This window comes from Schistocerca serialis, chromosome 2 (genome assembly GCF_023864345.2).
Source record: "Schistocerca serialis cubense isolate TAMUIC-IGC-003099 chromosome 2, iqSchSeri2.2, whole genome shotgun sequence".
Classification (NCBI taxonomy): domain Eukaryota; kingdom Metazoa; phylum Arthropoda; class Insecta; order Orthoptera; family Acrididae; genus Schistocerca; species Schistocerca serialis.
In genome coordinates, this window is record NC_064639.1 from 487,021,814 (window position 1) to 487,037,953 (window position 16,140).

Here is a 16,140-nt window from a genome sequence, read left to right on the forward strand (position 1 = left end):
TTAATTACACATGGTACCATCGCCGTCGAAGAAGACATCAAGCACGAAAGGATGTAGGTGATCGACAACAATGTCCACGTAGACCACAGCTGTCATTCGCCTTGGATTATTATCAATGGTTCCATGGAATGTTTCACGGGAATGAAAAGAAAATATTGGTGTTTCAGCTTCATAGCTTTTAGTCTGGTTGTTCATGGTGTAACACGAGCTGCTTTTTTTCATCATTGTAATCATTGCCTCTTAAGTTATTAATCCATATATTCGATGGCGGGAATTCGGTCTTCAGCCATTTTCAGATTGACACTGCGAAATTTTCGTGCGGTAGAAAGCTTTAAAATTTAAGAATACATGACAAGTTTCAGTATGATATGTCCTAAGCTCAACATTTTGGTAGTGATCCATTTGAAAACACTCGAAGGTAGATTACAATAGTTGAACGCACAGATAAATAGTTCTGGCGGTCGATGGGGACAGTGGTGTCTTCAGAAAACGTCACACTGGTTTAGACTGACGTTATAACAAACAAGGGAACTGTGAAGTGTGTGTTATGAATTGTAGTTAAGAGTGTTATATTGGAGCGCAATGACACTTCACATGTGTGATTAAGAAATAAATTTTGTCATCCTTGAAGCATATTTTCCTTGTTATTGTTAGTTTAACAAATTTATCGAACGATGTCGAAAAATGTTGAGCGGGCATTAATGAATATTACGCATCTAACAAGAGAATTCTTTCCGAATACAGCGACGTCGACAGAGTAAACACAGAATCGTCTTTGGAGTCTGTTATACCGTGCAGAAAAGAGTTCTTTTTATGAAGCAATTACGTGTTCATTAACATGAAATAATGCAGATTCAGTGTGCCATTAATTTTTCTCTCCATTTTCTAAGAAGATTAAACGATAGAGGACTAGCTGTTGTATGGGAATTCTTCCACCGACCGTGGAAAAGGAAAGTTAAAGCAGTTTTCTCACTCATTAATGAGTCTCGTCTGTCTTTCCTCCATCTCCTTTCCGCACATTACCTCATCCCTTCTGCTTCTCCCTCCCCTCCGTCCCTTTCTCTCTCCCCGCCCTTTCTCTTTTCCTCTGTCTCTGGACCTCTCAATCCGCTAATGACAAGAACAGCGTGGTGTCTGACATTATTACGGTCGCAGGATCTCGTCTGATTTCCCTCCCTGTAGCGGAGCTGCCTACTCGCTAATGTTCTTTGCCGCGCACTGCATTAAAAGTAAATATCGTTTAAATTTAATTTGCTTTAGCGTGACAGCTACACGAGAAACCATTCACTGCTAATTTTTTCATGCCTCGAAAGCTATGTGATCGCTGCTATACAATTTCATTTCTCATGAATCTATTAGATCAGACGTGTAGCGACCGTGCCACCTCACAGATAAAACTGCAAAGATATTACCTATCTTTCGAACGGAAAGCTTTGTAACGGAGTAGATAGTTACTGGTATTAGCTCGAGTAGACGGGATGACGTCTGCGAAAGGCGCTAAAAGAAGAGTTTTTACTTCGATCATCATCCTTGCCAAAAGTACATTTTTATCTGATCATCACCACCTTTGCAACGCACTCATACATACAGGGTGGAGAAAAATTGTGTCATGAAATTTTAACTCCGGATAGCTGATGCCAGTAGGAACCAAAATTACTGATGTTGTGAAGATCGACAACGCACAATTTTTAAACTACGGAAACTTGGCACCACGCGCTCCGATTAGCCGTCGGATTGCCCTGTTGCCGGAAGCTCTGGATAATGCATGACCGCGAATGCTTTGCCTACCGGAGATCGCGACGTATCCAAGTCGGCCGGAACGCTCTGTGGTAGCGCGCCAGCCTTCCACTCTGGGGGCCCGGGGGCGAATCCGCCAGGGTCCCGACACATCCATTGTAGTTTCATGATAAGGCGTACCGGGAACAAACCCGTCAACAGCTGTTTGTTCGCGTACAGAAAGTCTTTTGCAAATTGTGTCGGCCCTGAAAAGCGCCTTTTTTGCAGCTAGGACATTGTTTACTTAAGCACCTGCTCTAACTGGCTGCCCTCTGACGCGACACAAGCTTGGAAACGTCGAACAGTGTTTTCCCGAACTCTTTCAAAGATTCCTGTCATTGCCCTGATGTGATTGGCGGCAGGCTGAATGCGAACGATTAATTTATTTTCGTTTCTAGGTGGTACACGTGCGGGTGGGTGAACTAGAACCTTGAAGAATCCCCACAGGAAAAAGACCGATGACGAGAGGTCTCGTGATCGCGGGGGCCACGTCCTACCTCTGCCAGTTACCCGCCCGTCGAAGAGTTCATTTAAATATCCGCGCACAGCTTGCCTGTTATGTCCGAGTGCCCCATCATGCTGCAACCACATGCGTAGCCGTATGTCCAGGGAAACATCTTCCAGCAAGCCGGGTAGTGTTTCTTGCAAAAAGTGAAGGTAATTTGCCCCGGTAAGTCGAGGAGGTAGACAGACCGGCCTAGTCAGATGGTCACCCACAATGTCTGCCCAAATATTGAGTGAAAATCGTTCCTGGTATCCGTGGACTACGTGAATTGAGAATTTCCCCTTGCCAATTAATAAACGTTTCGAGTGCTGTAAAGGCCATCCCGATGGAAGGTGCCTCTTCGGTAAACAATGGCGGGAAAGTCGGGATCTCGTGCAACACGTCGCCGAAACCACCGGCTAAACCCTAGCCTGTGTTCACAGTCCGCCACTAGATTTAGGTCTTGGACAGGGTGGAATCAAAATGGATGCTGGCCGCCATCCATAAAAACCTCCCAGACTAACCGATGAGTGACCCCCATGTTGTGTCCAACCGCTCGAGTACTTGTCGTAGGTGCTTCCTCGAAGCGCTCGAGAACAGTCACTTCAAATGCAGCATCCCGTCGTGTTCGAGGTCTTCCAGCATCACCGTGACATCCTGCTAACGAGCCTGTTTCGCAAAGTCGCCGGTGAATTGCTGTAAACGTTTGCGGGTGTGGGTGGCGTCTTGCTGGGTACCGTTCCTCATACAACCGTCGGGCTCCAAGCGCATTACCGTCGGCTGGTCCATGAACAAAAACAATTTCTCGTTGCTCTTCAAACGAATACTGTGCATCATGTTTACTGTACGACAAAATCGCAGGTGACGTTTGCGTGCTCCGAAGCGGAGCGTACGAGTGAACGCCTCTGACGTGAGGTGGAGACAAACAGCAAGACCTATTCGACACGTTGGAGCAGTGACGGGTCGAGGGACGATGTGTGAACCCTACGACCATAGTGCTGCCCGTCAACTGACGAACAGCAACAGGGCAATACCACGGCCAATCGGGGATCATGGCGCCAAGTTTCCGTAGTTTAAAAATTGTGCGTTGTCGACCAACTCAACATTATTAATTTTGGTTCGTACTGACATCAGCTGTCCAGGGTTAAAATTTCTTGACAGAATTTTTCTCCACCCTGCATTGATAGGGCGTTCAACAGACCACTTACTTGTCATGTAATAGTAGCTTTTATGGGCAACGTGCTTAATGACTATTTCGAAATATTACGAGGGCTGATCGGGAAAGAAAGGAATGATCAGGCGCGAAATGGAAACCACAGTGAAAATCAAAAATGTTTTATTTTCAGCAGTTAGTTACAACTTCCAGATGCGTCTCTACATAGTCACCGCGGCTACTTAGACACTTGTCGTAGCGTTGTACCAACATTCCAATATCATCGTCATAGAAGGCAGCCGGCTGTTTCTTCCGCCAATCCTCTAGGCTGGTCTACAGCTCGTTGTCTGTACCACAATGTCGTCATGGCCAGCGGTTCATGTGTGCAGAGATGAAACTCAGGGGAGCCAATTGTGGGTTGTGTTGTGAGCGATCAAACGCTGCCCATCGAAAATGCTACAGGAGCACCTTCATTGCTCCCTGCAGATTGCGGCCGAGAAATGTCATGATGAAGGAAATGTATGACGATTATTTTATGTGGACCGTACGACAAGCGGAGTCTCTCACCAGGCCCTCATACATGGCAGGAAACACTATTTTCTAGGCATCTTTACGTGCTCACTCCCGCTCAAAATTGAAAAGTGCGACGTGACGCGACCGATGGGCGTACTGGAGGCACTAGCCAACACATCTGTGCGTGGCTTCATCGGATTTTCATGTGGTTTCCATTTCACAGCCGATCGGACGTTACTTTTCTAATAGCCCTCGTGCATCTCTGTGTTTCCCTACAGTTTTATCCTGTAAAGTCATGGAGCTAGTCTCTGATGTCTTAATGACTCGATCTATCTTCTCACCACTTCTTTCACTCACTATTGTCCCCATATTACTTTTTTCGCCGATTCTGTGGAGAACCTCCAGTATTCTCCTGACAGTCCACTTCATTTTCATCATTCTTGTGTAACACTAAAAATCGAACACTTTCAAGATCTTCATTTTTAGTTTACTGCCTGTTTATCAGTCACTTCCATAGAATGCTTTGTTTTTGACGTACATCGTCAGAAATTTCATCCTCAACGTAAGGATTATGTTTTACACGACCAGAAACGTTTTACAAGGAATATACTCTACGTATGAGATATCCTGCTTCTTATATCCTCTCGTAGCTTGTATAAACAATCGCCCCAAGGTCTGTAATTCCTGTGGCGGTTAATGAATGAAGGGAAGACACTATCAACTCACTAAGATCAATTAAAAACTATATTAAAAGGAATGGAAATCTACTGGTGGTATATTAATGAAGGTGGACTTGCTGCTCAAAACGTTGCTTCCTTCCTCTATCTTCAGATGAAGTATTTGCTTTCCTGGAACCATGTTTCTGTGTCCTTGACTACGGCAGCATCATAGATCGAAATCTATAGCAGGTGTTTCAGCCAGGACCTATTTTAAGAATTAGTGCCAAGGAGAAGGTTACAGACAAGTTATAGATAGGCCAAAAATTCAATTAATTTTGATATACTAACTAAATAATACAAAACAAATGCAGGGGAGCCTTTACGGAGTGGAAGAAAACAATCCATATAGTCGGATTATCGAGGCTACAGCCTGTTCTCGATGGGAGAAATAAATTTACATAAAGTAGAATACTAGTGAAAAATCAGGAGGTTACTTCCTGCCACTCAGGAGTTCTAAGATACAGAAGATAAAATTCGTGCATTGCAGTTTACGAACACTTCCTGCGCGTGATACGTGCGTAAGGTTGGTGAGTTGTTGCCTTGAAAGACGCCATTCATTCCACTTAGATGCGTTGCAGCTTTTTTTATGGACATCCAGCCCAACTGATCTAGAGTCTCCCGTGAACTACACCAAACAGGCTCGCACTCGTCCGAAGGTTACTAGAATCTACTCTCTCAATCCATGAAGCTTCCTTCACCCTTTTCTCGTACTTCACTCTTATGTCAGGCAATGTATATTGGTATTTTTCCTTTGAATGCACTTGAGAAGCTGAGGTAAGATAATAATTTCACTGTGTACATAACAGCAAATTTCCCAAATTCATTCACCAAAATTCATACGAGAAGGAGATCGGTGTAAAATGTATATGAATGGAAACAGTTTAACAATGTACACAGCAGTTCATCATAGGGGCTGCCATCGAGGTGCCTGTGAGAATTTTGTAACCAGTTTGTAGCGTCTCACTTTACATGACCGGCTTTTGCGAAATTTTGTGTGGCAATTTTGCCGTGTGCCTTGCCCAAAGTAAAATTTGGCATGGCTATCGTTTCTTAAGGAAAATGTAGCATCTATTAGTGAGGGAGAGGTTTACAAGTTATTTCTGAGGACAACTTATTCCGCCTACTCTACTTTCATTTAAATTTAGTTTAATAATCAAAAGCTGTGCAATCATTCACGTATTGCTCCAACGAAAACGGATACCATAAAACTCGGCATACAAAACAATAAACTTTACCAACACATCCAGAATAAATGAAAAAAACGGTTGCTAGCCGAACTGGGCACTGTCTATTCACTGAGTAATTAAAATTGCGAACAGCAGTGAGTAAGGATTAATTTGAATACGTGCGACAACAGAAGGCTACACACACGTTTGCAGTAACAAAACACATCACAAAATAATAATGAGAAAGAATTTCAGTTGTTACTACACTCGTTATTAAACACAATGAAATGAATTTGGAATAAATAAACCTTACACTCACTGACTAGAGGTTGCCGACTTCTATGCTAAATAAATGCCTAACCTCACAGTGGCGTTTACTCACTTTTTATAACTCGGAAATTGGTAATGAAACACGAAAGAAAACTTCAGTTGACTTCAGAATTACTTACGCAAAAGAACTATCGCTGAAATTCAACGGAATAGTAGCGCCGAAGTACGAATAAGGCCAAAGCACAAAATACCATCAGAATTTTACGAAAAATTAGCAGTTATGAACAACTGTTTTCCTTTAAATGAAATCTTGAAGTGCCAGTAATTAATTTACTTTCAGATAAATGAATTTACTTTTGATCTGTAAGAATAACTTTGTCTCTAAACAATATTTATCTCAACAGTGTAGTTACTGAGGTGCATTAAAAATACTTTTGTTTGAGTTATCAAAATTATTAAAAAATAAGAAACGAAATGGTACCGAAATTAACTTTTCTGCAGGAAATATATGCACTTGCATGATTCTGTGTATACTGATTTGCTAAAACAGATGGAAATACACGGAGGTGACAAAAAATGTTTTTGAAATCTTATGGGACTTAACTGCTAAGGTCATCAGTCCCTAAGCTTACACACTACTTAATCTAAATTATCCTAAGGACAAACACACACACACACCCATGCCCGAGGGAGGACTCGAACCTCCACCCTTACCAACCTGCTCAGTCCATGACTGCAGCGCCCTAGACCGCTCGGCTAATCCCGCGCGGCTGAGGTGACAAAAATCATGGGATAGCGATGAGCACATATACAGAGGGCGGTAGGAACGCGGAATGGTAAATGAAGCTAGATGCACGGGAATTACATTTCGTAAATCGTTAGGGAATTCCATATTCCAAGATCCACAGTGTCAAGAGGGTGCCGAAAATACCAAATTTGCGCCATTACCTCTCACCACAGACAACACAGTGGCCGACACCCTTCACTTAACGACCGAGAGCAGCGGCGTCTGCGTAGAGCTCTCAGTGCTAAAGGAAAATCAGCATTGCGTGCAATAACCGCAGAAATCAATGTGGAACGTAGACGAGCGTATCCATTAGGACAGTGCGGCGAAATTTGGCATTAATGGGCTATGGCAGCAGGCGACCTACGCGAGTGCCATCGCTATTAGCGCCTCTCCTGGACTGGTGACTATATCGGTTGGAAAACCGTGGTCTGGTCCAGGTTTCAGTTGGTGAGAGGCGATGGTAGGGTTCGAGTCTATTGGAGAGCCCATGAAACCATGAACACAAGCGGTCAACAAGGCACTGTGAAAGCTGATGGTGGCTCCATAATGATGAGGGCTGTGTTTACATGGAATGGACTGGAACCTCTGGTAAAACTGAACTGATCATTTTGCCGGCTGGTGTGGCCGAGCGGTTCTAGGCGCTACAGCCTGGAACCGCGCGACCGTTCCGGTCGCAGGTTCGAATCCTGCCTCGGGCATGGATGTGTGTGATGTCCTTAGGTTAGTTACGTTTAAGTAGTTCTAAGTTCTAGGAGACTGATGACCTCAGAAGCAAGTCCAATAGTGCTAAGAGCCATTTGAACCATTTGAACTGGTCATTTTCTGGAAGTGGTTATGTTCGGCCACTTGAATACCTTTTGCAATCACTCCTGGACTTCGAGTTCCAAACAAGAATGGAATTTTTATGGATGACAATGGGTCATGTCACCGAGCCACAGATATTTGCGTATGGTTTGAAGAACATCCTGGACAATTCGAGTGAATGATTTCGCTACCCAGATGGCCCGACGTGAATTCCGTCGAACATTTACGAGACATAATCGAGATGTCAGTTCGCACACAAAATCCTGCACAGGCAACACTTCCGCAATTATGGTCAGAACCATATTTCTGCATGGGATTTCCAACACTTTTTGAGTCCCTAACACTTCGAGTTGCTGCACTACGCCGGACAAGGGGAGGTTCGACACAATACTAGCAGATATCCCATGATTTTTGTCACCTCAGTATGCATTTCGATCTCTTTTCTGATTGGCTGATTCATGTTATAATTGTACGAGTAACTTAACTGAAATGATCTACATGGATTACTGAGTGCCGTTGTATTGATGACTTCCCGACCTAATCAATGGTACATCTTATGCAGGGTAAGAAAAATAAAACTCGCACGGAAAATATTTCACGCACTTTATGAACGGCAAGTCAGCTTACAGCATAGACAGCTGGAGTGCATGATGTAAGATAGGTTTGCCTATTTATGGTGCATGAAATATTTTCTTTGCCTGTTTTTTCTGCCCAAAATGTATTGTAAATATACGTATGACATCTGGTGCGGGAATATAGCGTTAATAACATGTGTCATATATGAGATATGCAAGAGACTGGCATAGCTTTTTTGTCAGCAGCGATTTCTGATAATTTTGTGGTAAATAATTACAGCTAGGTACTTGAAATGACGTAGTGACGAAACTGAATGGTAGGGCAAAAAATCTGGGTGTTCCATTAACAAAGTCTAACGAGGTGAAACATTCTGAGTGTTTCAGGTGTGCACACTTATTTCGTCTTGTAGTGTGATCGACAGCAGTTAAATTCCATAAATGGAAAACCATGCAGAAGAGTATCGACTGCTGTAAGTGTACATGCTTACGCAGCCTGTCAATTAACATAGGAGTTTTCTGTGAATGGTGCCCTGTCATGTTTGCGAGGTAACTGGCGAATTGTGACGCCCTGAAAATATTCTAAGTTCGGAGTTGGCGTGGCCACACGGGCCGCTCGGCCAGTCGTGGCCCAGCAGCAAGCACGTCGTGCCGAACGTCAGCCGGACGAGAGGGTTCGCCCCAGCGCATGGTCCAGCCACGTGGCTGGGAATTTCATTTTGACGCTGTGTCGATGAAGGAGACACGCTGGCAGTGCCAAAGGTGGCGGACTTTGTGATACCTTACTGACAGACATTTCACAGTTCGTATAAAAATTAATAGTAGCCGGATAAATCACGATACCTCAAAAAAGAACATGTACATTACCATTATTTGCATGACGATTCTAATGGTGTAATCAGATTTTTAGAATCTTTATTAGTTTAAAGTTTGGTATCTGACGATAATTTATACAGGCAACACCCAGCAATGAATTTCCAAAATCTAAACGGTTCATCCGATTTCGTCAATCTAAGTGTCTTTAGAAAGCTATTAGTGTAAATCTAAATTGGTATGAATTACAGGCATGTAACGTAAATAGTACATGAGTTATTGGAGTTCAAAGTGGCCGATTACTATCGATCGCGTCAGGCCATAAGTACTCCACAGTTACACGAAGAAACGGTAGCAGCATGCTCATAAATATATTTGTTCATCTATGTCTTTGTTTATATCCGATATATATCTACCATTCATGAAGAAATTGGTTAAATATTTACTGTATTTTAGAAAGCACAGAGACATTATTCTACTGGCCTATCTGTTGCTGCTATTCCTTTGATATATGTTTACTCAATTTGTTTATATGTTTTAATAATGTGTGTTAGAGCGTGTTTATGGTCCATCTGTAGGAATATTTATTTAATTTCAAGTTATCTAAATGTAAATCCAGTAATTTGTATGTGTTTCAATATGTTTGTGAGTGCACGTTGGCTTGGATTCACAAAATGGTTCAAATGGCTCTGAGCACTACGGGACTTAACATCTGAGGTCACCAGTCCCCTAGTACTTAGAACTACTTAAACCTAACTAACATAAGGACATCACACACATCCATGCCCGAGGCAGGATTCGAACCCGCGACTGTAGCAATCGCGCGGTTCCAGACTGCAGCGCCTAGAACCGCGTGGCCACAACGGACGGCTGTTGGCTTGGAGACACGGAGGTAGCGCTCTAGTCAGTCACAGCGCTCGTTAATAAGAGAGATGTATGGAGGTTTTGGAGGAGCGTCGTTTCGGAGAGGACACAGGGGGGTTGTGAACAATGTGGCATTAGGCAGAGTCGCACAGGACACGTGGAGTCCGGGGCAGTCGGAGGGGACGCGACGGACCCACAGTCGGCTGAAAGACTTGGACAGTGAAGTAGTTTGTGCGTGGTCGCGGAGGACAGAAATATTTCGGAGTGCCGACCTGTGCTCTTGTGTGGCTTCTGCAGTGAAGACGTGGTATGCATTCAGAAGTGAATATCTCGTGAGCCATGTTGTTGTTCATAACTAATCACGGGAAGTAGGAATCTATTGTTCCCCTGTTATTGAACTTATATATTTAATTGCTGGACCATGGACACCAGTAAGTGTTTTGCAGAAATATACCGCATTATCAAGAGTACTTCCGCTATCGTACTCATAATTTAAAGTCGTTAAGATAGTACCTGCAAGTTTTATTTAATTGCAATCTTTCATTTATAAATCTATATGTTACATCCACAATTCGCAATTGTCGAGTGATAGAAACCTCCAACCCTTCGATTCATGTGTGTATTCTTATCGTATAATGTAGACTCAGCAGTATTTGGCCTGTAATGCGGCAACTACTGAAACCTCCCCTTTGAAAAATTAATGAATTACTGTGCTGATAAACCCCTTACGTTATTTGATTTTCAAACAGCTGAGCAAAACTAATTACTGACAGGCATAGTTAGCAAATGAAAGAATTTGATACAGAACAAAAAATGTATTTACCTTAATAGTGTTCAAAATTTATATATGTATCACTTCATGACACCCAGTCTTACAAATTTACTGTCTCTGATGGACACACGTCCAGATCGTCTGCTCTCAAAACTCTGCCATCTCGCTCTCCACACCCACCACTGCTGGCGGCTCACCTACAACTGCGCAACGCTACGCGCTGTTCACATCCAACTGCCCAACACTACAATAGCGAATATTACAACAATGTCAACCAGCCACAGACTGCACACAGCACAGCCAGTGATTTTCAGTTATTTTCATATAGAGCGCTACGTGGCGTTACCAACATAAAAACCTAAACAGCCTACTTACACTACGTATCCCCCCAGCCCCTAGACAACGAAACCAGCCAAAACTTTTAATACTGCAACTCTGAGTTGGAGGGTATGTATTTGAGGGCCACCTCATTTCATATCGTTTATTATTTTGAAAGCCCTCATGTTATAAAATAACTGTTAGAATGAAATTTTCACTCTACAGCGGAGTGTGCGCTGATGTGATACTTCCTGGCAGATTAAAACTGTGTGCCGGACCGAGACTCGAACTCAGGACCTTTGCCTTTCGCGGGGAAGTGCTCTACCAACTGAGCTACCCAAGCACGACTCACGCCCCGTCCTCATAGATTTGCCCGCGAAAGGCAAAGGTCCCTGGTTAGAGTCTCGGTCCAGCACACAGTTTTAATCTGCCAGGAAGTTTCAAAATAACTCTTGCTGAATAAAATCGGCATTGCAATAGACTTATTCACGGTGTAGCAGCAGACATTCTGTTACAATTTAATGAGGCAAAATACACATTACGCCTCTATGTTAAATGGCTTTTATGTTAAATGTCGGCTGTCGTTTACTGAAAAGAGATATGGATATACTTGCAATGAAGCGAAAGCTGGAGAGAAACTTGTAGGAAAACATAACATTTGCTAGAAGAATCAGAAGTAACGTGAACAAGAGCAGGAAATAGAAATGAAAGAGGGCTGGTTGTGGTAGTAGCGTGAAAGATTTAGGAAGTTGGACGGGAGAAATAGAAAGCTGAGGGAAGCAGTACCTGCGGATAGAGAGCGGAGACAAAAACAGGTGCTTTGAAGACGCTTGTAGGAGGAGAGCCGAAGCGGGAAGTGCAGCCAAACACAATTATTGCTCGCGCAGCCGAGAGCTACAAAAAGCGCGCCGCGGCTGCAGCGGGCGCCGCGCCGTTTGAGGCGGCACCGGGCGGAGGGCAGGCGGCTGAGGCGCGGCCCGCCCGGCACAGGGCAGGCGCCCTTCCCTCCCGCTAATTGGGGTGACCCAGTTGGGCTGCAGACTGGCCAGTCGATAAGCCAGCCAGCACGGCGGACACGCACTCTCTGACCCACCCGCTCACGTGCTGCAGGCCAGCCGGCGCGCCAAAATGCAAGCTGACTCAGAAGGAAATACGGCGTTTGGACCAGACGAAACTACTTCCGTCCGGCTATAAGTGTCGGTTCGATGATTGCCCTGGGAGAAGGCTCATCAAATTACAACGTACGAAATATTAGCTCATTTTACACTAGGGTGGCAGAAGTCAAGGGATACTCTTACAGTCGTGCCGGACATCCTTTTACCCGGCATAGAGAACAATTTGAGCTGCATCGACTCAATAACTCTTTGGAAGTCCCCTGCAGAATTACTGAGGCACGCCGCCTCTATAGCCGTCCGTAATTGCGAAAGTGGTGTCGGTGCAGAATTTTGTGCACGAACTCACCTTCCGATTTCGTCCCATAAATGTTCGATGGGATGCATGCTGGACACTTGAATTGTCGAGAATGTTCTTCACCCAATCGCGAACAATTGAGGCCTCGTGACATGAATCACTGTCATTCATAAAACTCCATCGTTATTTAGGAACATCGAGTCCAATTAATGGATTAAAATGGTCTCCAAGTATCCGAACGTAACCATTTCCAGTTAAGGGGGGTAGGACGTCAAACGGGTGACTTGGAGCAGGAGACGCATCTCAGGACATTTTAATTTCCAGTGTCTCTACTTCCACAAATAAATTCATAAAACTTTGTCAGCATCACCAGGAAGGATTCAGCATTCACACTCATGCAGTGGAAGTTCGTAAATATAAGAAAATAATTTTTTTTACGAGCGAAATTTCATCATTTTTTCACTTATTAATGGCTGCATTTGTTGCTATAGGTACACTTTTCTTCAAAAGTTAGAGAGATTCTTCGATGAATTTTGCACAGCATACATACCATACTTACAGGTGTATGAAACTCTAGAATTTATTTAATTTATGAAAAAACGAATGAGTTTTTATATTTTAAACTTCATGTTCAGAAGAAACACAAATTTTATAGTTAATTACCTCAATTTTTACCACAGTTTTTAATAGATTTGGAAAATTCTAGTTTCATACACCTTTACGTATGGTCTATATTTTATGCAAAATTCATCGAAGAATCTCTCTTACTCATGAGGAAAAGTGTACGTATAGCAACAAATGCTGCCATTAGTAAGTGAAAAAAATGATGAAATTTCACATCTAAAAAAATCATTTCGTTATGTTTTCGAACTTCCACTGCTATGAGTGTGAATTCTGAATCCTTCCTGGTCATGCTGAGAAAGTTTTAAGAATTTATTTGTAAAAGTATAGACAGTGAAAATTAAAATGTCCTGTAGTGCCTCTCCTGCTCCAAGTCGGCGCGTTTGACTTCCTACCCCCCTTAATGATCAGTGCAATTGGATCAGAGGACTCAGTCAGTTCGTGTAAACACAGCCCGCCCCCTTATGCAACCACCACCAGCTTGCACAATGCCTTGCTGACGACTTGGGTCCATGGCTTCGGGGGCGTCAGCGAAACACTCAAACCCTGCCTTCAGTTCTAACAATCTGAAATCAGAACTCATCAGGCGGATCGACAGTTTTTCAGTCGTCTAGGTCCAACCGAAATGGTCACGAGTCCAGGACAAGCGCTGCAGGCGATATCGTGCTGTTAGTTAAGACATTCGTGTCCGTCTTCTACTGCCATAGCCCATCAACGCCAAATTTCGCCTCATTGTCCTAACGGATCAGTTTGTCGTACGTCTCGCATTGATTTCAGCGGCTATTTCATGCTGTGTTGCTTGTCTGTTAGCACTGACAATTCTACACAAACGCCATTAGTCTCGGTCGTTAAGTGGAGGTTGTCGGCCAATGCATTGTCCGTGGTGAGAGGTCATGGCTGCAATTTGGTATTCTAGTCACACTCTTGACGCTGTGGATTTTGGAGTATTGAATTCCCTAACGATTTCCAAAATGGAATATCCCAAGCGGCTAGCTCCAACTACATTCAGCGTTTGAAGTCTATTAATTTCCATAGTGCGTCCACAATCACGCCGGAAATCTTTTCACGTGAATCAACTAAGAATAAATGTCAGCTCCTCGATGCATTTCACTTTTGTACCTTCTGTACATGATATTACCGCAAGCTGTGTATGTGCATACCACTGCCCAACGACTTCTGTGGCATCAGTATATTACATAAATGAATAAAAGATTTACTTAATTTGACACACTTCTTTGCCACATGAGTACTGGCTAATACTGACAAATGTCATGAACTGATAAAGCATCACTTGAAGGACTAAGTAATGAACTTTTCTCTTTCGGTACCATGTTCGACATCTACAACAGTATAAGTTCATCTGAACTTATAACAACTCGTTGGTCCTAGACCATGAGGCTAGATGCTGTAACTGAGGTCATGAACTGGGGCAGAGCGCTTTCATGTTCGGGTCTGTAGTGACCTAAGTGTGTGGATGCTGCAGTACTGAAAGGGGAGCCGTACCTCCAGGAGCGCCACCCTTATGTCCTTGCAGATTGCAGCGAGCCGTCGCTGATGTCTGTGGTGTTGATTCGCGTTTGCTTTAGCACCGCAGTCTCTGCGTGATACCACATACAGAAATATAAAATCATCTAGGATGTTACACAACGTCGTGCTAAGTTTTTTCCCATAAATATTCGATGGGATTCATGCTGGATGCTTAAACTGTTCTTCACCCAATCGCGAACAATTGAGGCCTCGTTACATGGCACCCCTGGGCTGGGCTCTTCTTCAGGATATTCTGGCGTTTGTGGTAAACTGAACACCAGAAGACCCCAGCAGAGGGATCGAAATGGTTATCGTGCAGAAGAAACTGAACACAGGGTGTACTAACATCCTTGACGCGTGCTCTATTTCGGTATGCAATCGAAAGCACAATGCAACCTCCTTTTGTCTTGTAGCTAAGGAACGGCCTGTTTCGTATCTCGTCAGGGGACATCCGAGCGCTCCGTCATGCTAACTTAACAGTAACCCACATCAGCTCACGCCTAGAGAGAGACCATATGACGATCAGATTATTGCATTTTTTTACGCTTATGGTATGTCAAGTTCAGAACATAAATATACACACACCAAATCCGTTCAATATAGCTTTCAAAAATTCTGGGAAAATCAGTTTTGGACATTTCCAAGCGTCTTTAACACAATAAACTGAGGCAGTTCCATCGGCGGAGTGTGTGGCTCTGTGGTAGAGTAATCGCTTGTCCTGTGGGTGACCACATTTCGATTCCCATCTGTGGTGGGCTTTTAAACAAAAGTACTTTTTCCATGAAGAGTACCATGCAGCATAAAATACAAAAGGATGGACAAAATTTATTTGTAACTTTTTATTTAAATAATCTCTATTAGAAAGATCGCTAGTTAAGAATTTATACTTGCAATAAAAACTGGATTTTCGTTCGTGATACGTGATTAGAAATAAGACGAGAATTTTTCATAAAAATCAGAATTGTATGTGTGTTAATTAGCATGTATTTGATGAATGTTATATTAAGTGATACGTATGATCAAACTGAACGGGAAAGAGAAACGAGAAAAATAATGGCCGAAATGAGACAAGAACCAGCGATTCAGCAATTACCAGTCTCGAGCCTGCCAATTTTTTTCCGTTTCTATGTATTTTACGCCTCACGGAAATGTTCGTATAACATGTACCTTTGTGTAAAACGTTTGCATTAATCAGGAATCGAACTTGGAACCCCTTCGTGGCGGCGAAGCATTCTACACAGTGAGTGACAGGCTGACTGTCGAAATAAATTGACGTTACTTTAAGGTATTAACAACTCCTGTCCAATTTCAAAGTCGATTTTCACGAGAGTTTTCTACAGTTGAATCGAACTGTTCTGCTCATTGATACTGAAGTTCTTAACTACAGATACCATAGATATAATGAATTACAAAATACGATTGCTTTGTGGCTGCCTTGTCTTTAGTTTACCACCAATAGCTGGAGGATGGCCATCCATAAGCATGTGCTGGCAGTCATGTATAACATGGACGCTATGAGCAATGACTGGAATCGAATGTTATTTCGAGTGAGTGAGTGGCGCTAGTCTGTC

General features: G+C 43.2%; 1 protein-coding gene across 1 annotated transcript in view; it reads left to right on the forward strand.

The window, feature by feature from the left end:
• LOC126456112 (uncharacterized) overlaps positions 1 to 12,026 on the forward strand; it is a 196,861-nt gene extending 184,835 nt beyond the window's left edge. Inside the window, exon 3 of the mRNA XM_050091866.1 lies at positions 11,899 to 12,026. Within this exon, the coding sequence (XP_049947823.1) occupies positions 11,899 to 12,026 (128 nt within the window). The remainder of the gene's footprint in view (positions 1 to 11,898) is intronic.
• Positions 12,027 to 16,140: the final 4,114 nt, after the last annotated feature.